The following is a 27,860-nucleotide window of genomic DNA, read 5'->3' as shown; positions in this document are numbered from 1 at the left end:
CAGATTTGATCAGAATGTATTTACAGTCCAGAAATTACATTTCACACAAAATTATTTTAAAAATGATTATTTCACAAAATAGCATAAATAATGAACAAAACAAACATGTCAGTCGTTTTATAGTTTATGCATACAACAGCTTTTCATTGCTCTGCATAGGATTTGTACATATATTGAAACGGTTGTCACTATAATACTGTTTGTACAATGCAACGGCAGAGAAAGAAAGATATACATCAACAAAAAGTCTTTGGCAAAAGTACATTCTCTCAACTGTAACATATTAGATGAAAACTAAAGTTGTTTGTCAGAACATGACCTCGAACTGGATCTCAAACAAAAATGTTTTGCAGAATTGCACTTGTTTTAAAGCATTGAACAAAAGGTGTGTGTGTGTCAGTGTGTGTGTGTGTTACATGGAAACAGCTTGACAATCCCAAAGCAGAGATCTGAAAAGTAAATCATAAAGCCGATAACCAGTGACCGACCCATCTGTTGATTAACTGAACAGCTGCTAACTTTTCTGTAAACACATTTGGAGGTTTAAGTGCTTCATCTGATCAGTAGTACATGTTTGTTGCAAAACACTGAGCATCCAATCTGAGCGAAGGGGAAGTTTGTTCACTGCTTATTCACTCAAGACATCTCATATAGAGCACATAAACATAGTGCAAACGATAAGACTGAGGGGAGAATTCACTAAAACACTACTGCATCTGTATTTCAGCACAGACACCTGTGTGCTATTTGCTCATCAACTCTAAACCAGACTAGTCTTAAAAGTTAGTCATGTATTATTTTTGTCTGCACAATGGCTTATAACTTTTTTTATTTTATTTTATTTTTTGCATAAAAAGTTCCGAAAAGTTTATGCAAACTGGCTGAAATAATGTTTGCTGTGTTTTGCACAAATCAGGCGCTTACAGGTTAATTCTTAGTGAATTCCCCCCTGAGAATTTGATATGATAAACACAAAAATAATGCATAATGAAGGAAAACAATCCATGCATACTGTAGAGTCCTTAGTGATACTTCTGTCATTATACAAAACAAACAAAAACCTTACAAAATTGTATCTGCGTATAACCAGGTTTTTACAGTTTGATGAAATATTGGTCTCCAGGTTTCTTCTTGGTATCTGATTGTTTCTCACAGAAGTGTGTGAGAGATCTTCTGCTGGCGTTGAGAGGGAGAAGAAGGCCTGTTTGATTTATATTTCCATGCCGAGTACATACTGCATTGAGTGAAAGTTTACTGTGCGACGATGAGTGGAGATTCACTGTTTGTTTTTGCACAGTCCAGAGACCCACCGAGAGAGAAACCTATTAGGAGAATCAGGAGAACCATGCGCTGGAAAGGGTTTCTTCCTCGTCAGATGTGTACATCCAGGGTGAACTTGTTCGAATTTTAGGTATTCATTAATAAACATAAACATAGACATTTCTGTGAATTTGGATAGACACTGAAAATTACAAAATCAGCACATTGACAGCATCAAAAATGCTTTACATATATGAACAATTTTCATTTTAGAAAATGTCCAACCGTTCATTTCCGTGACTATCCAAACAAACAAATACATATATATTTAAGCAAGAACCTCTTTAAGTATGAATACCTATGAATAATATTAATGAGCGGACAAAATATAAAAGTATTAAAAAAGCAGATGTTAATCCTGTTTTAAAAATCATATTTACCCTCAGTCTTTCAGATATACATTTATTGTTCGTTTATCGTTTTTCCCGGCTGCTTGAATTGTCGTCGAGATGTTTTTGTTCCTGATTGGTCTGTTCTTCGTCATGTGACTGCAGGAAACCGCTCTGTCCAATCAGCTGCACTGCTCACACTCGCAGAAAATGAAGTCCGAGTCCATGAGTGTGCTGTCTAATTTGGTTTCCGTGGTAACTAGTGGCGGTCATAGGCAGTGGCAGCAGTTGGGGGGGCGGAGCCTCGGGATGCACTATAATAATAGGGGGAACCTGAAAGTTAATAAGAAAGGAATGTACCATTTCAATACACCACGACAATGACTGCATTTTAATAGATTAAATGCATATTTGTTTTATCCATCATATTGTATTGATTTCATGTTTGGCCAGGACTCTGCTATCAAAATAATTCATGCAAATTCCATAAAACTCTTCATTGCTTGCCATTTATGCATATAACATAAACTTCAGCCAAGATCCAGGAATTACAAACAATACAACTGAAATAATTATGTAAATGAATGGAAAAATATTTTTAATACATAGATATTTATATATACCAAGTTCTATATATATATATATATACTACTATAACTACTAACAATTATTTTATTTTTTATTTTTATTTTTTTAATTTACAAGCCTACATTTTTTTAAAAATTTTAATCTATGCATTTAATACTTTTTAATAAATAAATTAAATAAATACTTTTTTATTTTTTATGTCATTTAAAAAGTGTATTTATGTATGCATTTATTTATATATTTAATGATTGATTTATTTAATTGATTGATTGATTGATTGAGGACAGTGGTGTCTAATACAGAGCATCAGTTTTGTTGTCTTAACAAATACTGTACCTATGATGTTTTGTCAGAAGCTGTGTTTATCATGTATATTTTTGTGGGATGACACTCACTCAGTATTGCAGGGTTGCTGAATCTCCAGGCTTCGTTGTAGGTGGTGTACTGTGGATGGCTGTAGGGATTCCCTGAAAATTCGCTTCCTGGAAAAGGACATAGACGTACACCTTACAATAATGCACCATCAATGTTACATCACAGTTGCTGAAACTTTGATTGACTTTGATTTTGACTGATCTATTATGTCTCTTTCTTTTCCAAAGTTTCTCTCTCTGTTGTGTGATTTGATTGTGCAGGAAGAAAGTCAGAGCGTCATGCTGAACAATGTTGGTCCAACGCTGTTTCATTTTTATGGGATAATAAAGAGGTGTTTTTATATGCACCGGTCAGTAAATCTCTGTGTGAAGCAGCATGACTGTAGAGAGCTGCTTCTGCTGCTCTTATTACCTGGAGCCGCTAAAAATAAAGCAAGATCGAACAACATTTTATGAATTAGTTTGAGCTCAGTGATCACAAAATGCCTTTCGTCTGGAAATCTCTTGGACCAGTTAATTCTTTAGTCAATTGAGGTTTGATGGTCTATAGTTAAAGGCTTCCTGCATGCACACACACACACACACACACGGGTGAAATGCTGCTTCTATGAATGTCTGCAGGCTGCTGGAAACACTACAGGACTGCTTTTATTAAGTCAGATTGGTATCAGTGTCTGGTCAGTTCATAAATGCATGCAGGCCAGTGTAATATTGTATTATTTAAGATTTCATAGATGTAGAAAAGTTAAAGGAATAGATGAAAAATGAAATATGTGTCATCATTTACTCACTGGAAAGTTGTTCAAGACTTGTATGAATTGCTTTCAGCTGTTGAACACAAAGGAAGATATTTGAAATAATGTTGTAAACTAAAAAGTTGACGTCAAAAAAAGTTGAAATCAATGACTACTGTAAACTTTTTGTTTACCAATATTCTTCAAAATACCTTCCTTTGCGATCAGCAGAAAATGAAGAACAATGTGCTCTGACAACTACAATACAGTTCAAATGTTTGCCGTTTGTAAGATTTTTTTACATTTTTGAAAGAAGTCTCTTCTTCTCACCAAGGCTGCATTAATTGTAACAAAAATACAGTAAAAATATTAATATTTTGACATATTATTACAATTTAAAATAAATGAAAATTTTGTAAATGTGTAATTAATTGCTGTGATCAAAGCTGAATTATCAACATCATTGAGTAACAGCATTTATACAAATCAGAAATCTTTTGTAACATTATAAATGTATTTACTGTCACTTTTGATCAGTTTAATGTGTCCTTGCTGAATAAATAAAATATTATCAATCTGGGGCAGATGGGAAAGTGTTTGGGAAAATTACTGGTGCAGGAATTTATTATTTAGTAAACAAAAAAACTAATCAAAACAAAACAAAAAAAAAAAAATCGTAATGATTGAACTTCCTCTGCTGTTTTTTTTATGCATTTGAAGATAAATATAACTCCAGTGCCTTTAAAAATAACAATAAAAAAAAAAAAATGTATTTTGGTGTAAAATAATGTCTTGAGCAGCTAATTTCATTTAAATTGCAAACACCTTTATCTGTCTGGGAATACTGACCAGGAACCATTCCAGCGAGTGTGGACGTAGGGTAGCTGCCCTGTCCGGTGGGTGGGACGTGAGGGGGATATCCAGGTAAGGTCGTGTTGGCCATGTCCCGACCTGCACACATTAATCACACCAACACTCACTTCCTGTGCCATCCATAAACTATAAATCATTCAGCTGATTCTCAATAGATTGCATTTGCATTTTGAACTTCACTCTTAAAAATAAAGCCTCTTTTTGATTTTGGCGTCTACGGTGCACGAAGAACATCCATTGGACACAACTCCTTTTGGAAACTTTATTTTAAGCAGTGTTGTTGTTGAATCTATTATTTATTTAAATGGCACGGAATCAGAACGTTTGCAGAAACACTGTGTATCAAAGGATTTATTCTTGTCATTTTGGGGTCAGAACGGAGAACAGATGTAAGCAGGGTCATACCGGCCTCGGCTAAACACTCAGTGTCTCTTCTTAGCACGAAGACGCTCCACATTCAGAGCAGTAATTAGGGCTGACGCTTGGCTGTCCTCCCCAACGGCGTGAAGCCTCGACCCGGCCGAGCGCTGGAGCCTGACACCCCTCACAGACTAATGTTTTTGTTCAGGAAAGGGGAGATGTGGAGGCTTTACTGGGGACGCTGGGGGAAACTTGGCCACCGGTTCAATTCTAATGAGCAGGACAGTGTCCATCAAAGCTCAGCGAGTGTAATTCTGTGTGGACCAGGACGGTTTGCCAATGAGCAGATAACACATGCAGCAAAGAATGCACTTAAACAAGACACAATTTTAGTTTTTAGATAAAGAAAATCTAAAATTCTAGCCACTTTTCTCCAAATCTGTTCTGACTCAACTCTAAATTTCAGCAAATTTCTATTTTTAAAACATTGTAAAGAACCTGTAGTTAGGTTAAGGAACTATGATGGTTGGATTATTATTTCTTGCATGTCAGTGTCTTTCAGATTTTTCCAGTTTCAGGGATAGAGAATCAGTTTATAAAGCAGTGTACTGTAATTACGCATTGCATTCTCAAAATTGCCACAAGGCAACCATCAGTGTAAAATATCTTCTTCTAATGTCCATTTTCTCATTAAAGCATGCTTGTTTGAATACTTGAGTATGTTTCTTACTTAACAAATTGCACGACTAGACTAGAACCAATGCTTTGCATCAACAATCTGCCAACATACAAGAAACATACATCCCTTATTGAATTTTCTAAACCTCTATGGTGAAAATCAGGGTGACCTTAGTATTATCTGAAAAAGCTGAAAAGCTAACACTTGCTTCATCGCCGCTGTATTAAATTTGCCACGACAGGGACACCTTAATGTTCCAACAAGGAGGCTACGGGAAACGTTTGACCTCTATTTTCTATATTCAGGATGCAGCAATTTATCACCAGGCAAAAAACACGGCACCCTAATTAATTACAACACAGCAAAAGATGTTTGGAGAGCCAAATTGCCCTAATTCCCTGGATGCACGGTGAAAGTCGTTTGTTATCAAATGTGTGCTCAAAGGTTAGTTTGCTTTTTGTGAAGATGGGATAAGCATTAATTTGTGTGACTAGGAGCGTGGTGCCCTCAGGTGCGGACACGGATAGCCAGTTTGTCAGGAGAGAGAGAGAGAAACTACTGCGTCTTTTAAAGTGATAAATACACTGCATTTCCCAGCAGCATTTTCCATATAACTTCAGCAGAAACAGTAAACCAGATCTAGTCTTAAACCTAAATATTTTAAACTAAAAATTTTACTACATTTTACAATATATTACTATAAAATATAATATCAATTTAATGATCACAAATCATATACATATGCAATTGTTTTTTATATAATATTGTATATTTATGTACATTTTTTTGCAGGCAGTAAGGATTTTACATAAATATTTATATAAAGATATAAAATTATATATTTTTATTTATATCAAGAAAGAATTTGCAGCAAACTAATATTTTATTTTATTGAATTTATTGTATTTATTTAGTTGTTTATTTGGTTAGTCAGTTCGTTTTTTAATAGGACGAGATGAGAAGAGAAAAGATGTGTATCTGTGACGTGTTCTCCTCTGGCTGCTTCATGAATCATTCATTTTTAATAGATTATGCAAATTCCCTTGCATAAAATCAACAAGATCAATAACTGTGGGCTTTTTAATTGGGGTTGGAAAACAGTTTAAGGATGAGTGTAATCTGTGTTCATCTGAACGTCGGATCTCAGCCTAACCAGTGAAATCATTTAAATATTTTTTGTTTTGCTTCACAATTTCTATTTAGTAAGTTTATCATGCATGTTTGAGCTCGAATACTTTCATATTTAGAGCTAGTGCAAGTCGTTCCAAACCCAAATGCAAAACTGGTGCATTATATGTCATACAGACTATTTTTCTACAGAAGAAAGTAAGTTATTTGGATTGAATGTGAGGCTCATGAAGGAAAGTAAATGATCACAGATTAACCTGATTGTTATACCTGATTAATATAAATAACACACAAATCTGTTGTGACGTGAAACTACTATGAAACAGATCATCAGTTCATCAACTACAAACCCACATTCTCTCTCTCTCTAGCTTTCTGTCACCACCCAAACACACACACGCACGCACACACACACACACAGTAATGGCTTTCGCATAATTGTGTGAATTTTAATAAAAGTGGTGTATATTTATCTTTGACCTGAAGACGGTCGTAAAACTGTCAGTAAACTTCACACATTTCACATTAATAACTGGCACAACAAGCACCCTACGTTTTAATTAACCGTCCCATCATTTATTATTAACAAGAGCGAGCGAGAGAGAGAGAGAGAGAGAGAAACAAACACCCCACGTGCCCTGTCTGCCATGAGCAAATGATGAATATGTTTATGTAAATGTTAATATTTGATATCATTTTGAAGCTCAGCGCTGTGAAAGAGAAGTTAAGGAACAAACGTCCTCTGCGCAGAAACTCGTTAGTCTGAAGCGGGTTTCATTGCATTCGTTATAAGACCAATATCACATGAGAGTTTTAGAGATCTAATTCATGCATGTAGATAAAACATGACTGACTTTATGTCTAATTTTATTTCTAAGTTAGAAAGCATATTCAGTGCATTATTATAATTGCACTGAATGGTGGTGAATGGGACAGATCATGTGATCTTACCTACAGGGTAGCTCTGTGACACGCTGGCGCTCAGGTCAGAGGTCGTGCCGGAGGATAAACTGCGTTTGACTTCATCCAGACCTGCGTTTAGTGCAGGGAGGCTGTATTCACTCGCCTGCAGACCAGAGGAACATCAAGATCATCTCAGCATCGCTCAACACAGAGTATACAGTACCAGCCTTCATTATGCTACTGATCCAGTCTGACCTCGGACCGGATCTACAACAGTCTGATACAGAGAGAGACTCGAACCTAGGACCGTATCTACAGACTACAATATCACAGACTTCTGGTTGAGCTCTTTATACTCGGGTCAGTCATTAACAACCTAGAAACTAGCAGAACACCTTACAGCAACCATATAACAACAACAACAACAACAACAACAACAACAACAACAACAATAATAATAATAAAAAATGTTACCACATAGTAATAACCCTTGTTATTTTAATATTATTTATATACCATAATTATTCTGAATTAACTTTTATTTTATATTTTCAGTTTTCATTTAAATGCATTTATATTTGTTCAGTTTTCATTTTTTATTTTTTATTTATGTGCTTTAATCATTTTTATTATTTTTACATTACTATTTTTTATTTATTTATTTCAGTTTTAGTTTTAATTAAGTTTTAGATTTTATTTATTACAAGCTAGTCATTTCAGTCATTTTCCAAGGCAACATTTCTAATTTTTATTTTCAATGTTTTTTTTAATAAAACTATTTATTTATTTATTTATTTTTACTTCCGCTTTAGTTTGAATTTAATCCAGTTAGTAATTTTAGTGTTTTAACACAAACTTTAATGTGTCAATTGCCAAGCCAACATTTCTCATTTTTATATATCTATATTTTTTAAATCTAATATTTATATTTTAATTTTAGCTTAAACTGTGTTTTTAGTAGGTTTAGTTAATGATAACCTATCAACCCCTCACAGCATCCTCCTAATCTTATAAAACACCTTTATTTTGCTACAACAATCAATCTTTTGAGGTAGTTGTACTTGCTTTTCCTGGAAATTAAAAAAGATGACCAGTTGTTATGAATTTAAATTGAGTTCACCTCCTTCTATAAATAAGATCATTTCTAAAGTGTTGTTTTAGCCTTTGCTGAATCACTTATGGTTGCAAGGCCCGTTTCAGAAATGACATTGATAAGATTTATGATTTTCACAACCCCCTTCCATTACAGACATGTTCCTCAGACCGTGTCAGCAGATGGGGGGGATTTTCTTTTCTTTTTTTTAACTCTTTTGTTATTTAATGAGATGAGACTTCCGGCGTCTGCATGTTGAGAATGTCTGTCCAAAGTGTGTGTGTGTGTGTCACAGGAAGGCCCCTGACCCCAGCCATGTCTGTCTCTATCACAGATAAACTCTAATTGTGGGCTACAACTGTTAGCGGCGGCCCTGCCTGATGTTCCTCTCTTTTCGGTGGAGGCTGTGGAGCAGAACAGGCTTTTCTCATGCAGATGGAGGGGAGAGTGAAAAGGATGAGCACATGGCTGGCAGAAGTGTGGGAGGAGAGCCTATCTCATTCAGCATCTCCAGAATGGCTTTTTAATGCCTCTTAACACAACCAAACCCCTGGCTCTGCTCCAGAAGCTAAGATCTATTCTTTTGACCAAAAGGGAAGGCAATACCAAAGCAATGCACTGCGACAAGCTCAGTGAAAATCTATAATATATAATATAAAATATATCTAAAAATAAACAAATAATCATAAATATTTAGCTTTATATATTTTTATCTCACTGAGCTCAAATGTATGTATATATATATATATATATATATATATATATATATATATATATATATATATACACACACATATATATTCAGTAGCCAAAAAATATTTATAATAACAATGGAAATAAATTAATAATAATGTTAAAAACAAATGGTTAACAAATTGCAATTGTTAAAATTGACTACACATGAGGAGCACTTTTTTTGCGGCACGTAACATATAAAATAAAGTAAATATAAACATGGTTCAAAAAATTTATTTTAATTTTGAAACGTTACATATTTAAAAATATAACAGGATTTTCAAAAAGAAAAAAATATCCATGGGGAAATTTTTTTTAATGTGCACCAGGGTTATTATAGTAAACTAAAAAATAATAAAATACATAAATTAATTTATTAATTAAATAAATGTTAACTGAAATAAAATATATACTAATACAAATATAGATGCATTAAAAAAGATAATTAAATAACAAAAACACAAAATTACTAAAAAAAGAAAAAAAATACTAAAATAAAACAGTAGATCACTTATGGGATTCCATTGCAGTTATCAAGAACCCTTAGAAGGCAGCTGCCTAAGCAGCAACAGACAGCAAGGCAGCTCACTAGGTTTGGGACACAGCCACTAATACCCCGACACAGAGAGAGAGAGAGAGAGAGAGAGAGAGAGAGAAGGAAAAATAGAAGGTGGTCTGGTTTTGGGGATAACAAAGGAGGAAAAAAAGAAAGAAGGTCTATGAAGAGAGAAAATAGTCTGATTAATATTGCTTTAAATTAAAACTGATTTTTCTAGAGCGTTCCGTTCGCCCATTTTTTCCTTCAAAGGCTCTCCGTGTTTCCTTCGTCTTTTCCCCCTCCTTTTTAATACCCTCTTTGACGGCCTTTGTGATTGCGAGTCATTTCCAATTCATTTCAGTATTGATCTTGCAGTGAAAATCAGTTTTGTAATTAGCTGCAAATTAGGCCTTCTTCTGGAGGTGAGTGCTGTCGGCCTGATTAATCGGCGGAGTAATGTCTCCCGATCGCACCCAAATTAAAATGAACTCAATTAGGCCGTTCCCTGTGCTTTATGGCTCCGACTCGCTCTTTCGGGGAGAGAAATTAATCGTCACTTGTTGTTTAGTATCCTAATGAAAGTAAATAAAGGTTATCCATTATAATAAATCCTGCACTTTTCATTCAAAATTGTGCATAAAATGTTTCATATGCTACTGTTTGCGTGTACTAATTGCTAGCATTGTTTTTTTGCGACTGCTTGTCCATATTTGGATTTTGTAAACAGCATTGAGGTAGCCGTACAGGAAATGACATCATTGCTCATGTGCAGCTGAGAGGGTGGTAGCTCATCTTGTGCTGTTTTTCCTGAGAATCTATTTCTTATTTCCATCAGAAAATCAATAAACGGAGGGAGTTCTGCTCTTTGATCCTCAGTGCATCACTGCGACACTTACTGAGAAACAACACGTATATTCATAAACACACAGACATAGAAGTAAAAACTGAAATAGCATTGGAAGCATCTCTTAAATACTGTAGTTTGCATAGACATAAAGAAACACCATGGTATTTTTTTGTTTATTTTTACATTTACCATGTTTTACTATGCTTTATTATTATTATATTTTGTGGAAACTGTGATACACTACCATTAAACAGTTTGGGGTGCATACTATTTGGTTTTTAAACAAAGAGAGATAAATTAATATTTTATTAAGTAACCATGCATTAAATTATTCAAAAGTGCCAGTACATAAATGTATAATATTAAAAAAGATTAACATTTTAAATAAATGCTATTATTTTGAACTGTCTATTCATCCAACAATCCTAAAAAAAAAAAAAAAAAAATCATGATTTACACAAAAATATTAAGCATTGATAATAATAATGGGAATCATTATGAATAACTGAGCACCAAATCAGCGTATCATGATTTCTGAAGATCATGTGACACTGAAGACTGGAGGAATGATGCTGAAAATTCAGCACTGCATCATAGGAATACATTTCATTTTATAATATAATAATTTAATTTAATTAAAAATTTTAAATTATAATTTAAATAGAAAACTACTTTTAAATTGTAAAAAAAATTCACTAAATTACTGTATTTTTTATCTAATAAATGTAGCCCTGGTGAGCAGAAGCTATTATAATATATATATATATATATAATGATTCCAAATTTTCACCTAGTGTATATCATGGTATTAGTATCGGATACAATTTTTGTACCATAGTACACTGCTATATTTTATAAGGATAAATAAGTCTCAATATCATTATTTTTTTCCAGATGCAGCCTCACACACACAGGACAGAAGGTAACGTCCACCGACCTGCTCTGGTTTGATGTGTTCAGGAGTGGGAAAGACGTCTGGGAATGCCGGTCTCTCGAACACTCGGTCCAGAGCCTCTAACTGCTGCTGGGTGAAGGCATCGGCTCGCAGGTGTTTCCTCAGGCTCTCCACGCTGCCCTGAGAATCATTGCTCTGCGCTGAACCCTCAGATCCGTCTGCACACACACAAAACAGCCTTCTAGATTCAACAACAGCTACATGCTGCAAAACTATCCTAGAATCTGACTGAGGACCTTCAGAGCCACAAGAGCGAAGGTCACATTTCAGATTGTTAGAGTTTTCCTCATATAGAGAACGGGAGTCCTCCGTTGTCCCTCAGCTGCTAAAACCAGAGAAATATCACTCTTAGAGTAATGCATTTACAATGGATGGCAATGGAAGACCTTCCTGGGGGGTTTAAAATCAGAAATGTGCAACTTATGTATCAGAACATCGTTGAAATAGTCCATGTGACATCAGCATGCATCGTGGTACTCTTGTGGAAACATGACGAAGACTTAGATGGAAGAGAAGAAATTGTTGAATAAAGTCACTATTTATATTTTATTTGCACACAAAAGTATTCTCGTAGCTTTATAACATTACGGATGAACCACTGATGTCTCTGATGGTGAAGATGAACAAAGTTTTATGGGTTTGGATCGACATGAAGGTGAGGAATTAATGACAGTTTTCATTTTTTGGGTGAACTATCCCTTTAAAAGACTCGTTTAACACTCGTTAAAATGACCTTTTTTCAGCTTTAGGTCTTCATTTCTAGGCAGATGAACAATCTCAGTAACATCTTTACTCATAGATGTTTCATGGTTTTTTTTCAGGTTTTTTCGATGGATGTAACAGGAGTTTTCACAGACAAGGTTAGTATGATCTTATCACATTAGTCTAACAATGAGGCTGTGCTTTCAAAACTGACTACTAAATGCAATCCTACTTATTTTTCTAGACTGAAGGTAAAATGTATTTGACATTGTATTGTCATATCATCTTTATTTAATTCATTTAAAGATGCATTTAACCAGAAATATTCCTGTAATACACATACAACGTTTATTTCTTCTTCTTCTTCTTTTTTTTCTAGATATGCAGGCAGTATTTCTATATCATTAATATCTTCAGAGGGGAAATGAATCAATGTTAAAACTCAAGCATTGCTTATTATAAAAGCTGTTTGTGTACTGGTATCACATTAGCCTATTCATTTGTTGTGAATAATCAGATTTTATGGCTTATATCAAATAAGTAAATCAAATTGGATTAATTACCTTTCATTTATGAAGTATTTAATTTAATGGATTATCCAATAACAGGCATTTACACATGCTATTTAGCATATGCACCAATTATATTTGAATTACCAGCAAGCAAGAGAGAAAAAAATATATATAAAGAAAGTATAGTACTTATTGTTAATGTTATGCGTATATTAATGCTATCTAAACTCTTTGGCCGTATCCTGCTTGTATAGCCCTGTATTAGCTGTATGTGTGTTTGTGTGTACATTTACACAATGCATTACATGCTCATCTCTCCTGTTTTCTCCAGGCGTGTGCAACACTGATTTAATTCTCCAAACCCTCTTTACTCTGAAGCTGTTATCCAAACACACACCTGAAGAAAACCTCTGCTGTTATTGTTCAATCCTTTTACAAACTGCACTTTCTCTCGGTTTTCCTCTGACCTGATTACCCTTGTGCTGAGTAAAAACCTTCCTCTCTCTCTCGCTCTCTCTCTTCTCCTTTTCACCCATGCCAAAACACTTTGGTGCTCCTTTAAATATCTTCATATCCCGCCTTCACGTCTCCTTACAGATCTGTCACTCTACATTCACAGTGTATTATGTTCTCTGTGTGGCCCAGTGATTTATGACATGCTCTGCTTCTATTGATTGTCCCAAGAGAGAGATGACCTGAGAAAAATGTACTTTTATTTTCTTCAGACATTAAGCAAAACAATACTATATATATTATATATAAACAAATCCTGTTTTCCCTTTTAACTAGAAGAATCCTGAAAAAAAGTATCACAGTTCATACAAAATATTAAGCAGCTTAGGTTATATAAACATTGATAACAATCATTAATGTTTCTTGAGCAGCAAATATAGAATCAGCATATTATAATAATTTCTGAAGATTGTGTGATCATGTGTAATGATGCTGAAAATACAGCTGCACATCACAGGAATAAAATACATTTTACAATACATTCGCATAGAAAACCATCATTTCATTTATAACGTCACGAGTTTTATAACAGTTTTTGCTGTATTTTTGATCAAACAAATGCAGCCTTGCTGAGCATAAGAGACTTCTTTCAAAACATTCAAAATCTTACCCAAACGTATATCACTAAAAGATAAATCAATCAATCAATCAAAAATCTTCACTACATAAACTGATTTGTTTTGTTTTGTTTTATAGCCCGTTTTGTTCCAGTACTCAAGAATCAGTAAGAAGAGAGATGAAGGGATAAACCGAAAGAGAATGGAAGAGAAAGAGAGAGGGATGGATGGATGGATGGATGGAGTGATAGAGGCTCAGGATGGAATGAAGTGTTGTCTAGTATCCTGTCCCAGCTCATCGTGTCTATAATACTCTTCTTGATCGCACGTTTTTCACTGCAGCTGAATTCAATTGATCAATCATGTCTGTCTGATGGCATCATTTCAGCTGGTTATTACCACTGCGCTTGTCACGGTGACCTTTTCTTTCTGCACAGCTCTCTCTCTCTCTCTTTCTCTCTTTCTCTCTATTAGGGTATTGCTATACTGTTGCTAGGATGCTCTTTGTAGTTGCCACGGTCTTGCATTTTGTTTCCAGGTTACACTCTGTGTTGATAAAATGTTGTGTTTTTTTTTAGCATGCTAATATGTTAGTTTCTAGGTACTGCATCCTCTAGTCTTTGAGCAACAGTGATAGTGATGCTTGATTTAGCCGTGTGTTTTTCCCTCTCCAGTCTGTTAAAACTATATGTTTTCTGAGCAGGAGCTCTGTTTGGACAGCTCCCACGGGGGTCCTTGAGGTGGAGTGGGTATTTGCTGTATCGGGCGCAAGGGCAAATTAAGTCATTAATTAGGTGCCATTAGGGAGCCTGGGCCACAAACCTGATCAATACAACTGCATTTGTCGTTCCCACCAGTGACAATAGCTTCCCACTCACTGGATGAGCAACATGCACATGTGCACCAATTACTGCTCTGGCTTGCTGTGTTGTTTTGGCAGGAGCGATGTGCGTAACACTTCAGCTGCTTCGAGAAAATCAACCACTGAATCCACATGTGACTCCTACTGTGACCAGGAACCAACATCATTATATTACTGCAAAATCGGTAAAAAAAAACAAGCAACTGAAACAATACTACAGGGAGTATTAGACGTAAATATTGTTTGATATATACCAACACCCTCTGGAAAAAAGGTACAAAAGCTGTTACTGGGGTGGTGCCTAATATGCATAATTTAGTTACACTTTAGAAACAAATATTTACCTGTGATGTACTAAGATGCACCCTTTAGAGGTAAATAAGGTACAAATGTGTACATTTTGAAAGTGTACCATCCCGGTGACAGCTTTTGTACTTTTTTTCTTATGAAAATGAAGTCTTCAGAAGTTTCCGGCACATGCTGTAAACGGTAGACCACGACAGACTGGGCCATCTGACCAATCAGAGCGGAGCAGGTTCTCAGAAGGGAGGGGTTTAGAGAGATTAAATCCTAGAAATGTTTTGAACAAATCATTTGGCAATCATTGGAAAATGTGGTGATATTAAATGCATATTTTGAGAAAACTAAAGCATTTTTGACATTGGATGCATGTCAGGCTATTGTAGGAGACTCCCAAAACAATATTAGTGATCTTAACAATGGCATAACAGAGGCACTTTAAGACACTTTAGCGGAGCTTAGTCTCCAATACATTTCAATTTGTCTCTCATAAGGGTTTGCAACACCATGCAAAATTACTTAATTTTAATTTTTGCATTAACTATTGCATTACTCCCTCCACCTTTGCACAATTTCTTCTCTATTTTGTTACCAAACTGCAGTTGATCAAGACAATCACTGGGTTTCTTCAGTCACAGAATGAGACCGTGTTTCCTCCGATCAGCAGTGTTGGGGGTAATGCATTACAAGTAATGCAAGTTAAGTAATCAGATTAGTAATTTTTTTTTAAGTAATCTAGTAAAGCAACCTATTACTTTTTAATTTACAAGCTACTTTTTTAAATAAGTAGTTTTTCCATTTATTGACATTAATTACCTTTTATGAGTGTAATGCAATTTTGTAATGCATTCATTTTAAAAGTAACTTTCTCAACATTACCCAACATTAGTGCTTATGTAATGCTTTCACCTGGAGCCTCAGTGGCACCGTCTTTGAGGCGCTGGTGCACAGTCGCAATGTGTGCTGCCCTGCTGCTGGGGTATTGATCTGCAACTGAGTGGAGCGGATTCCTTTTGACGTGAGTCAGTATTAAGACTGAGGTAACGAGGGAGCGCGCTCTCTCAGAGCAGATAAGCAACTCCATAACGCTGCAGGATTCACACCCACAGGGCCTGACCCCATGGGAAAGAGAGAGAGAGAGAGAGAAACTGCACTCTATGGGCTTCTCTTATGGGTCCACATCAGGACCCAGACTTTCCAAGTGGAGAACCAATACAGTATCAAAACTGTTTATTATATAACAAAATAAACTAGGGCTTTGCATACTTCATAGTATAGACTTAAAGTACATACTTCCTCATATTTTGAATGTGTGTTAAGGCTGTACAGAGGTATAAAGACGCTTTCAGGTGCACCATTTGCTTCTAAGCATCTAGAGAAAATGATTTCCTTAATTATGCAATCCAAATTTTGGCCTCAGTTTTTTACCTTGAAACACCTGAAAAATAATAAACTTTTCCTTTTCCAGTGGTTTATTGTTGGCAAAACTAGCCTAAGAAAAAAAAAAAAAAAAACAACATGTACCAATGCAATTATGGAGATAATGTTAGAATAATATTGTGGAATATTGTAATGCATGTGAGCATGACCAAGTTTACCATGATAATCATATTAAAATATCAGTTTTTGTACAGTTACTGTTACTACAGTAAAACTGTGGAAATGTGGTTTCGAAAGTTAAAGGAGATCTTGTATTAATGTATTATGGTTTTCTAGTAACAATAACTGTTTAATTGTTCAAACATTATTTATAGTATTCTCTGGTCTCAGCGTTATACTGTATCAAATGTTAGCTGGGATGAAAAACATTAGTTTGTTGTTGGCAAAATTAGCTTTAAAAGCATATACAGTACAGACGTGCTATTGAAAACACACTGGAATTATTATAGCATCCGTGGATCTTTTGGTCATGCTTATTTTTATAGTTAAAGCATGTTAATATGTTTAATATTTGTGAAGTTGTAACCCGTTATATTCACCATGCAGAAGACAAATGTGTTGATTATAATGGAACTGTTCTTGTTTTGTTACTTTGTGACATTACGTTTACTGAAGAAACTAGATATATATATATATATAAAAAAATAACAATATGCAGATAAATCGTAAATTCTATTTGAAGATCTTTTTGTGCTTATGTTTATTTTTGTAATATCTTATTTATAGTATTCTTTTACCTAATGATTAGGAAAATAAAAACACATATTCACAATGTGAGCTGCATCTGCGCAGCTCCAGCTCGCTCTCTCCTCCGTGGTGTCTTGGGTTGGCCGGTGTAAAACTGCTCTCATCTTTTTAATGGTCTGCTCTTATGAGACAGCTGTAAAGGGGGGTGCTGGGATGTGTGGATGTTAGATGTTAATTTGTGCCGTAATAGCTTTTCTCGGCGGAATTGCAAATTCTCTTAAATGTCACTTGCAGCATCGCGGCTGAGACAGCCAGGGTCCGTGCGGATAGCAGAGCTGTCTCCCTCTCTCTCTCTCTCTCTCTCTCTCTCTCTGTATCGTGCTACTTTTAATTTGCAGTAATACAGTAGCGCTGTCAGATTAATGGCTGGTGTGACACCTGTGTCCCCGCGGCCTGCTCTCTCAGCTCCGCCGTGTACATAACGCGTGTCACAGCACATTATCTCTGTGCTCAGCTCGTAATGGGCCTGTGTCTGAGGCCACTGCTGACTCCAAACCTACTGTAAGAACAGCGTGAGCTCTTGGCCTTTCTTGGCATGCCGCCACAACCGGGAGCCAAAAAAACACTCCTTATACCACTAAGATCTGTTACATTGCATCTGACAGTGCGGGCTTTAAAAACTCTCCGTGGTTTCTCAGATAATGGTTGTTTTCAGTGCAACTTGTTAGTGTAGTGAAACTTTTCCAAGCAACCAGCTGAATCAACATGGACTTTCTTAACGCACGTTCATGCATCTGTTTTCCTGATTAACTAGGAAAAATACATCACATTAGGAAATAAAATGCATTGCTAAAAAAAAAAAAAACTTATTTTTTTCTCAAATAAAACAAGGATTAATTGAGTACATTTTACTTTTACAGTCTTTCTACTTCAAAATGTCAGTGTGGTACTTCTGAGTGAATGTAATTATATCACTCAACATGTCATGCACTCATTTGTTTACAGTGCAGTTTACTTCCATAAAGATATCTTTTTGCTACACAACATTTATTTTTAGTGCTGAATGCTGAATTTAAACATGTAGCATTATGGGATTTTACATTCTATATTCATCAGAATTTGCTGCAGGGAAGACATTGTTTTAAAAGCATCTTTAGTCGTGTGTTTGTGTAGCTGCAGGTTTGCATGGCAAAGATAATGTACGCCACATGTGTGTGTGTGTGTGTGTGTGTGTGCACGCACACATGTCCGTTTGTGAAGTTATACATAACATACACTGTCCTCCTCCTCTCCTCTCTCTCTCCTCCACCTCTTCATCCCCATCGTTTAAATCAAGAAAATGGCCACGCATCAAGAGGATCATTTGGTCCTGAGAACAACCCTCAAAACAGTCAATCATCTTAAAGATGCACACACAGACACAAGCAGATCTGAAGTGTCCCATCATTCCTGCCGCCGCTGATGTCACCTCTGCGCCCTTGCAGCATCTGACAGCAGGGAAACGGATGAATGCAATGCAACACAAACGACTGCGAGTGCAATGCTCTAATCACATGAAGGACTCTTTCTGTGCACAGAGCATCACGTGGTGCTTCATGCAGAACTGTATCAGTTACACGTCGAGAAATGGCAATTGCGCGGCTGGCACAGGGCATGCACGCTGCTATCTTTGCTCTGTTGTTTTGGTTAATCACCTTTTGCCATGAGTCATTTATGCCATAAATAATCTCTCTAGCTCCACAAGAAAATTACATCATGACAACGTATGGCACCATATTAATGCACACTGTCCTCAAACCCCTGTGACCAAGATCATCAGCTTCGACGTCAAAGTCAGCAGACAAGGAAATATGTAAATGCATTTATCATTTCTCTCAGTTCTCTCTCCATCACTATTTTATTACGTTGCAACTTTTGAAGTAAAACTAGTCACTGGTTTTACCAAAAGGCATCAAATCTTTGAAAGAAGTGCAGAGTTTGAAATGTTATGTGGATATCCATAAGCAAACTGTATATTTTGAAACATTACTATAATAATATATTAATATGAATAATTATGAATATAATTCATTAATGTTAATTAATAATAATTTATATTGTACATTAATATACAACACATTTTAAATATACAATACCATTCCAAAGTTTGTAGTCGATTATATTTTATTTTATCTTCTGCTCACCAAGGATACATTTCTTTGATTAAAAACTGTAATTTTGTGAAATATTATTAAAATTTAAAGAACAGTTTTTTATGTGAATATATTGCAAAATGTAATTTATTTCTGTGATGCTCCGCTGAATTTTCAGCATCGTTCCTCCAGTCTTCAGTGTCACATGATCTTCAGAAATCATGAAAATATGTTGATTGACTGCTTAAGAAACATTTCTGATTATTGGTCTAGTTGTGCTGCTTCCTATTTTTGTGGAATCCGTGAGAGATTCATGAATAGAAAACAGTATTTATTTAAAATAGAAAACCATTAGAACAAGATAATCGTCTTTACTGTTAATTCCGATCAATTTAATGAATCTTTGCTGAATAAAAGTATAGAAAGAGAGCGAGGTCCTTGAGCTAAATGTCCTCTTAAGACTGTCGCTCTTGTTTGACTGAGTTTGTTAGTTGGCTACATCATCTTGACATGCAATTACTGAAGCTCTCTTAATCACTGCAGTGCAGATTAATAACGGGGGGCTCCAGTGGGGGGTCACATCACCACATCAAACCCCTCTCTGCCCCCCTCCGAGTCGCACACTTAATAAATACTGCACCCAATCACCACACATTCAAGGGCAATCTGCTCCGAATATAATATGCTTGTGAATGCATAACACAAACGCACTCTGGACAACGTGAGTCCTCAGATACCAGCTATTTCTCTTTATCCAAACATGCGTTTCAATGTAACCAATTTCATAAACCGCAGACTCACCAGCTTCCCGTTTCCTCTTTTCTCCATTGGAGCGAGGGATTCCCAGAATGCCGTTGATCGAGTAGGAGCCCACAGGGTCATTGGAGGAGCTGGAGACTGGAGGAGATGCTGTACTGGGGACTGTAAAGAGTGAAAGAAGATGATCAAACTCTTCCCATGTGTGAAGCATCGCATTAGAGTCACTACTGTGAACATCACTTGATATATACTGAGTATCCCAAGATACTTTGGGGTTCAAAAGTCTGAGACCACTAGTTTTAGGCGTAAAAAACGAACACAAACTCTATTTTCATTAATAACAGAAGGACTGGAGTAATGAACAAAAGCTGATGATCAGGATCTCCAGCTTGATTTGAGAGCGTTTTAATGGAAGGGAGAACATCTGATTGTCTGTCATGTGATCAGTGTGACTGCCTGCATCTGATTAGTCAAATTAAATGTGCTTAATCCTTAACATTTCTTCTTTATTTTATGCCATTAAGTCTTAAAACTTTCTTTTTTTTTATTCCCTGATTTAAATAGTTTTCTCAGTTGTCTCAGAATTTTTGCCCTTCACTTTATATGATTTAGGTTTGAACACAGCCCTTTTATTTATGCTGTTGTAAAAAAAAAAAAAAAAAAAACTTTTCAAGTTATATAAATTAATATAAAAATATCAAAAGCAGATGACAAAAAAAAAAAGTATTCAAAATGAATAATTTAACTTACAATCTACAAAAAAGTGGAAAAAAAAATGCAAATCAGGATTGGGCATGAAATAATAATGTCTCCAGAATCAATCATGCATGTGAAAATGAGCCAACATTTTAATAAACAGTTGTAGTCTTGCTCAGAGGAAGACAGGAATCATGTTTTAATACTGTTTTTATGCTGATCTTCACTTTACAAACAAATGCATAATATTTTGTGAGATGCTCAAGCTCTTTCTGGAGTCAGCGTATCAAAATTAGTAAGAAACAAGTATTGGATTTCATTCCGAAAAAATGATGCACACCAGTGTAATAAATTTAGACAATACAAATACTTTTGAGTTTTGACCTAAACCACTTGTGTAGGAAAGCATCTGATTGTGGTTTTTCTTCTGTTAACTGGTCCAGATGCGGGTAATATCCAGCTCTGAGCAGAAAGCTTTGGCCCTTAATTTGATTTGGAGGGATGACCTTGTCAACAAAGGTCTAAAGATGGCCCCTGCAGTTAATGAAGTGGTCTTACCTATAGTGTGTCCTGGGGTGGAAAGAGACGTCCCATCTGGAGAGGGGTGAAACGGTTGCTGAACCTTCGTCCGTATGATCCTGCACAGTAAATACAGTACATTCACTCACACGGAGCTCCAGAGCCAATCTCTCTCTGATAATCTCAGATTAACTGTATATATCTCTGAGCAGACAAAACGGATAACCGCAGTCGTTCAGATCCCGTTTCCCTCAGCAGACTCGGTACCTTTAACGTGAGATATAGCGAAAAGCTCTCTGAGCTCTTTTGCCTTGAGTGATCTTGCAAATAAAGCATGAAATCACAACAGTTCACTTCCATAAACGTCTTCTCTCTCTCTCTCTGTGTGTGTGTGTGTGTGTGTGTGTGTGTGTGTGTGTTTCGGTCCTGAGGAGAGCCTCAGGGTGGGTTCTAGTGTGGATGAGGTTCTATTGATCTAGACTCTAGGATAAAAAGTTCGGAATTAGCCACATGGGTACCGGGATGCAAATGGAAAGCTATAAATTATATGTGACAGGAAAGCAATAGTTGCTCAGTGCGGTGTACAAGCTTACGCCAGCGTTTGATTCTGTTAATCTAAACTGCACTTTGGGAAAAAGGCCCGCTGTCATTCTCATTTGTAAACTTTAGATCTATTCATCACCGGCGGCGTTGCTTCTGTTTCAGAAGACATATGCAAACAAATGCAACGGAAGCGACGTAAGTGTATGTTTGCAAAAACCATGCTTTTTTTGTGTGTGTGTGAAATATTTTTCATTTCATGCCCCATGAAGATTATTGATTGTAAAAATATTTAGAATAGACCACGGATACTACTGAAAGAGCAAATATATTTCCATTAAAATGAGTGTTCTGCTAATATTGATATCTGCAGAAATAACATCAGCTTTAGGGATGTATCCTCGGGGCATTGAAACAGAGGATGAAAAGAAACATGCAGTGACAACATATCAATATTGCATTTCATTTCTCTCTTTAAAACTATAGTTTGACCCCCTCGCGTGGCCTGGGGAGAATAAATCTGCAGACTTTATCCACAATCTATGTTTCTGTTATTGAATAAGGCATTTGGAAGAGGGAATTAATGTCTGGGTTGTGTCTGAAAATCCTCAGAAGAATTATTAAAATTGCTTTACATGTGAATCGATAATATTGAGCGCCGCTGAGAAGGTTTTTATAAGTCTGCTGGTTTCGGTGCTGTCACTTGTTGGCTGTAGAGACACTTTAGTAGAAAAGGAACTGTGTAACACTTAATAATGTATGTGCAAGAAAAGTGTTAAAAACATCCTCTCACTGTCTACAGCCCTGATCTCAGTTTGCACACACAACTAAGCTTTTTTTTCTTTCATGCAACATTTTGCTTTATTCAATAAAGCACAAGAGGTTATGTGCAACTGATTCCCTTATTGTACAACACATCTTTGCATATAATGAATCAGCAAACTCTTCTGTGAGTTGCAAACTGGATTTTATCAGAATTTCAAAATGATTTTATCCTATGTCAACAGTTTCTGCTTGGTTTTTCCCTTATTCGATGATCCAGACATTGCTTTGTGCATGAGTATAGTCAAAACACTGTTAAATATCAACAGACTTAAAGGTGAAATAAATAGTGTTTCATCAAAGTTAAGCTATTCCCAATACAGTCACATTTGCATGCATTCATATTTTAATTCCCCTCATAAACAAAGACCTGTTCCCTGTTTCAAAATAGCCAGACTGAATTCAATTAGATTTTAGAGACGTTTAAGGGCTTGGGTAATTACATTAACGTACATTTTGCGTTTATCTCCCAAGTTCATGTCAAAAGACGTTCAAATGGCCCTTTTTAGGTGACCATGAGGCATGAAATGAATTTTTTCTAGCCTTCTCTTGTGTTGTGTGAGGCGCTCTATTCTTCGCCATCGACTCATTAAAATGTAATGCAGAGTCTGGTTTTATGGAAGAGTGAATCTTAACCAAAGTTCAGCGCCTCACTGCTTCTTTTTACCGCTTTGATTTTCCACACAAGTCTAAAGCACCACCCTAAACCCCATTTTAAGGACGTGAATAGGATCGTATTGGATTGTGGATTGAGCATACTGCAGATTTCACATATTTGTAGGGTATATTATGGATCATCATTCCTTATGGAATATAGTAATGTTAAAAAAATAAAGCCTTGTGAACTGTAAAAAAAAAAAAAAAAAAAAAAAAATGCAAATAATAATAATTCTTAAACAAAATATTAAATATATAAATACATTTTAAATAAATATTAAAATTATTTAAAAAATAACAATTTCATTATTATTTCACAACTAGCTATCTATTCATAAATAATTTATTTTCTAGACTGTTTTTTTTTTACAAATAAATAAATAAATAAATAAATAAACATCCGATAAATTTTAAAACCTTTCTTGCTTCCAAGTCTTCTTTAACAGGCTTTTATTTCGGAAAATAGGCGGAACCGATAAATTTCGGTATAAAGTCTAATCGAGCAGCTCTGTGTCTCTTTCAGCAGATCTGATCACCGTTCATTGATCGGTTTTCACTCGGATAGATGAGATTTTAGAGCTTCAGTCTGTCATTGTTGCGGTACTTTGAAGCAGGGGGTTGCATTTCATCCAAGAGACCACCGACAAAGCCACAGAACAGAGCTTTATACCGCAACAATAGACAGCATAATATTCGCCAAACTACTTAATTACCATAATGAATTTCAGGACATTTATACTTGAAACGCAAACGATTTGAAATATTTTTTGGGGTTATATATTTATATACATTTGATCAACGAATGGTGATCAGACTGGGTAAAAAAAAAAAAACTGCTCGATCGATTAAAGTTGATTAAGTTTTTATTATTATTATTATTATTATTATTATTTTCTTTTTAAAAGGCTTTAAATTGATTAATTTTTCATTAAAGTATTAGTGCGTTTCAGATGTAGGCTTTGTGGTTTGTTTCAATTTAAAGGTTTAAAATCAAGGTGCGCCAGACAGAGACCGCGAAAGTCCTTTCACCTGAGCTGGTAACCATAGCAACCGAACGCCGCTCACCTGCTCTCAGGTAAGATCAAAGTCTTGGCAGAACACAAATAGCTATTGTCACATAATGTTTAATGCAGAGTTGCACGTCACATTGTTTAAATGTCTTCATAAAGAGTTTTCTCTCCTGGAGTCACTCAGTAATTGGCACAAGAGTTATTGTTAAAGGGTTTCGTCACCTGTTTATGGAGGAGACGCTGGGGACGCTGTCGTTATCACAGATGCCCTCCGCCAGCAGCCGGTCCCGGATCTCCCAGGCGAACATGGTGGGATTCTGCCGTTTATAGTCCGCTATTTTATCCACCACCTTCGGCGTGGCCACTTTAGGTTTGGATCCTCCGATGACTCCAGGCTTTATGCTCCCTGTCTCATAATATCTGCAGAAACGAGCGTAAATCTCACATTCAAAACCTATAATGACAATAAACAACAGATGCGTGCTAACAAAGCCATGAAAATGTTTTATCTAAGCTACTTAACACAGCCCATAGCAGCACTAGTAGGAAATTATCATATGATTAGAATACTAATTTAAAATTTTGCGCAGCAGGACATTAAACAGCCCATCTGCTTTAGTTACTCACTTATTAATCCAAGATGAAGAAGATATATATTTGAAACGGAATTCTATAGGCTACTGTGATGACCAAACTACAATAAGCTAAGCTAAAACCAATTTAGCCTATGTTAGAAACATTTTTGGACTAATAAATCAATGTATTATTAAATCCATTATTTATTATATTTAATAAAATGGACGCGCAATGTCTGAAAAAGCTCATTAGCATTTCTACTTCTGCCTTTTGACCTTGTTTAAATAGCTCGGACTAGCCAATTAAATTAATATTTTAATAATTAATAATTTGAAAGCATTAAAATCATTGGTCAAATAATTTATTTTAAGCATGCATACCAAAATAAATTAACTGTCCCTGTTTCTATAAAAATAAAAGACATTTAAAGCATTTTAGAATATGTTTATAGTCTCGAATGGAAAACAGTTTTGGGGAAGGTAATGATAATAATCATCACTGATCGTACAAGCTCATTAGAGGTGAATCTTTTAGTTATGTTGATTTCAAATTGGATAATAGAAATTGGAAAAGGCAAACTTGCATGATTATCAATATTGTGCTGTTAAGAAGAGCTAATGTTTGCATGTTGGGTGGCTCATCATGTGCTCATTTTAAAACGATTGCCTGCATGTTGCTAATTCTTTTAAAAAATATAATTAATTCAGTGTTTCGTGTTCTCATTAATTGAGAGACTACATAAACATTTCTACTTCTAAAATCTGATTGCAAATTATTGAAGTTTAAATTTTTTTTTTTTTTAAAAACACAAAGCACCTGAAACACGCGTTGTTCTTTAATGGGGCATCCTGAACTGATTAAATGTGATGTTAGGGTCTCACCTGCCCAGGATCTTGCTGACGCAGCCGTGGCTGACCCTCAGCTGTCTGGAGATGTCACAGGGTCGGACCCCTTGATGCGCGAGCTCCACGATCCTCTGGCGCACGACGTCAGGTAAAGGCCTTCCGTTCACGAACACCCCGCCCAGCTGGTTCACTCCCCCGTGCCCTATACCGGAGACAACAGCACCAAACACCCACAACATAACATTACATACAGGCCGTCAGTGACGTCCGTCACAAGTCCATCACATTCGTCCAATTAACCAAAGACGCGTTCTGTATACCGTCACACTCGAGCTGGAAAACGCAATAAAGGTTAAGTGCAATCAAACACACTTTGTGCAAATTAATCCCCGAATCTACTCACATTGAGTCGCTGAATAATCAGACGCAAACGAATATGTGCAATGATAAAATAATTCTGCATAATCGATCTGCGTTATTTTAGTTATAGAAGAAGACAAACAGCGAAACATGCACACACATATTTTATTATAGTTTATTATTATTATTATTAGCACTATTATATATAATAATTACAAATATTGCAACATATATTATGCATTTATATGCTTTATACAAAAAGAATAATGTATATAATATATATATATATATATATATATATATATATATATATATATATATATATATATATATATATATATATATATATATGAATCGATTGTAGATGTCTAACACAATTACGTAAATGTAATAATTGCGTAAAATTATTGACGTAAGATATAATATTTTGCGTAAAATAATTCACGATCATTAGCATTTTTAAAACGTTTCACAAATTCTATACAGGTTCAAAAATATATATATTTCTTTTCCTCTATATGTTTTCTAGTGATGTACATTAAACTCCTGTCCGGGGTTTTGAAACAATGCTGGGGTTTGTTACTCGTAGGTGAGCGATTAAATTACACGAGCATTTATTGTTTTCATTCCCCATATATAAATTATTAAACAGTTTTGTTTGATCGCATTACATATTGTTATATTCTCAATTGATTGTTTTTCTTAAAACATTCCATTTTAATTCATTTGAAAGTACAAAGCTTGATGCAGAACCATTAGGCAATATATTTTAGTTACATATGTTTTAAATGTACAGTTTTTGCTTTTAATAATCATGAATATTTACTACAGTCAATCGACGTGGAATTTTTGTAATATTATCAATATTTCGACCTTTATTCATTGCATTCACCATTTTTGTAAATAATATTACAGCTAAAGCATGTTTTAATTTCCTCACCACAAGCATGCACGATTATCTCGGTTATTAACTTAGTTCTTAATGGTTTCGTTTTGTATTGTTTTATTTATTATCCTTTTTTTTTACTCAATGCAATAAAAGAACAGTGCAATTTTGATCTTTTTATCCGAAAGCCTAATACTTTCCTATTCCAGTGAGGATCTTAATTGGCTCAAACGTGAAAGACATTCTCCAGATAAACTCCAGTGTAACTCACGGTGCATGGCGGAGAAGGGGTCTGCCTTACAGTGAATATCCATCGGATAACTGAGGAAAGACAGGTAATCAACTGAAGTCGCCGTCTCGTCTTTCTTACGCGCAGAACAACTGAAAGAAACGATGCAAATTGAATCCAGCCGAGGAGAGGGGAACTTCGGAAAGTTGCAAATGGACGCAGGATTTGTCAGGTGTCAGACATGACCGTGCGTTCTAGGTCAGAACAAATTGCTCTCAATGCAATAAATGCTTAAATGTTTTCAGCACGCATGCTTTCCCCAGAACTCATGTTGTTTCGTCACATCCATCCGCGTGTTAGTATCTCTTATATCCCGGTGCTCTCGGTTAGCAGGTGCATCTGCGCATGGATGACAGACAGCAGAACCATCGGAGACTGCGGGTTTCCTGTGCACAGCTTTCCCTCAATAACAACACGACGAGTTTGCACGCGCGCACGGCCCGGGACTGAAGGACTTGGGTCGCTCGTGTTGGTTTGTAAAAGCCTCAGCCCCCTCCTTTACGCAGACCCTCTTTCGCCACTGTGGATGCATGTATCAGACAAAGGCAGTGGATTCCAGCACTTTGTGATTCGCTCAGATGAAGCTCCATCCGCCTGTCACTCCAAAAGGGGAGGGAGAAACTCTGCGCCTCTGAGTGAATGAGAGTTTAGTGGAAATTGAGCGAGGATAAAAGCAAATCATTTGTGATATAATAGTTTACGACTTGTGAGGAATTTTCTGTCAAAGCAGAATTGCCTTG

General features: G+C 35.8%; 1 protein-coding gene across 2 annotated transcripts; it reads right to left on the bottom strand.

Moving 5' to 3' along the window:
• On the bottom strand, positions 1 to 27,720 carry LOC128025515 (paired box protein Pax-2a-like). Of its 2 annotated transcripts, none has more exons than XM_052611947.1 (10): positions 27,103 to 27,720; positions 25,622 to 25,787; positions 24,387 to 24,584; positions 21,175 to 21,254; positions 19,963 to 20,082; positions 11,439 to 11,614; positions 7,337 to 7,451; positions 4,195 to 4,296; positions 2,633 to 2,719; positions 1 to 1,963 (listed from the first exon to the last, which is right to left on the bottom strand). In XM_052611947.1, the coding sequence occupies exons 1-10, from the start codon at positions 27,143 to 27,145 to the stop codon at positions 1,845 to 1,847; spliced, it is 1,206 nt and encodes a 401-aa protein (XP_052467907.1). In that variant the 5' UTR covers positions 27,146 to 27,720; the 3' UTR covers positions 1 to 1,844. The 2 variants fall into 2 exon arrangements, with proteins under 2 accessions (XP_052467907.1, XP_052467908.1); XM_052611948.1 differs by having other exon boundaries at positions 1 to 1,982; positions 27,103 to 27,719.
• Positions 27,721 to 27,860: the final 140 nt, after the last annotated feature.

The sequence above is a fragment of the Carassius gibelio genome, chromosome A12 (genome assembly GCF_023724105.1).
Source record: "Carassius gibelio isolate Cgi1373 ecotype wild population from Czech Republic chromosome A12, carGib1.2-hapl.c, whole genome shotgun sequence".
Taxonomy (NCBI): Eukaryota; Metazoa; Chordata; class Actinopteri; order Cypriniformes; family Cyprinidae; genus Carassius; species Carassius gibelio.
The sequence above is the reverse complement of the archived record's forward strand: the minus strand, read 5'-3'. Positions and strand labels throughout refer to the sequence as shown.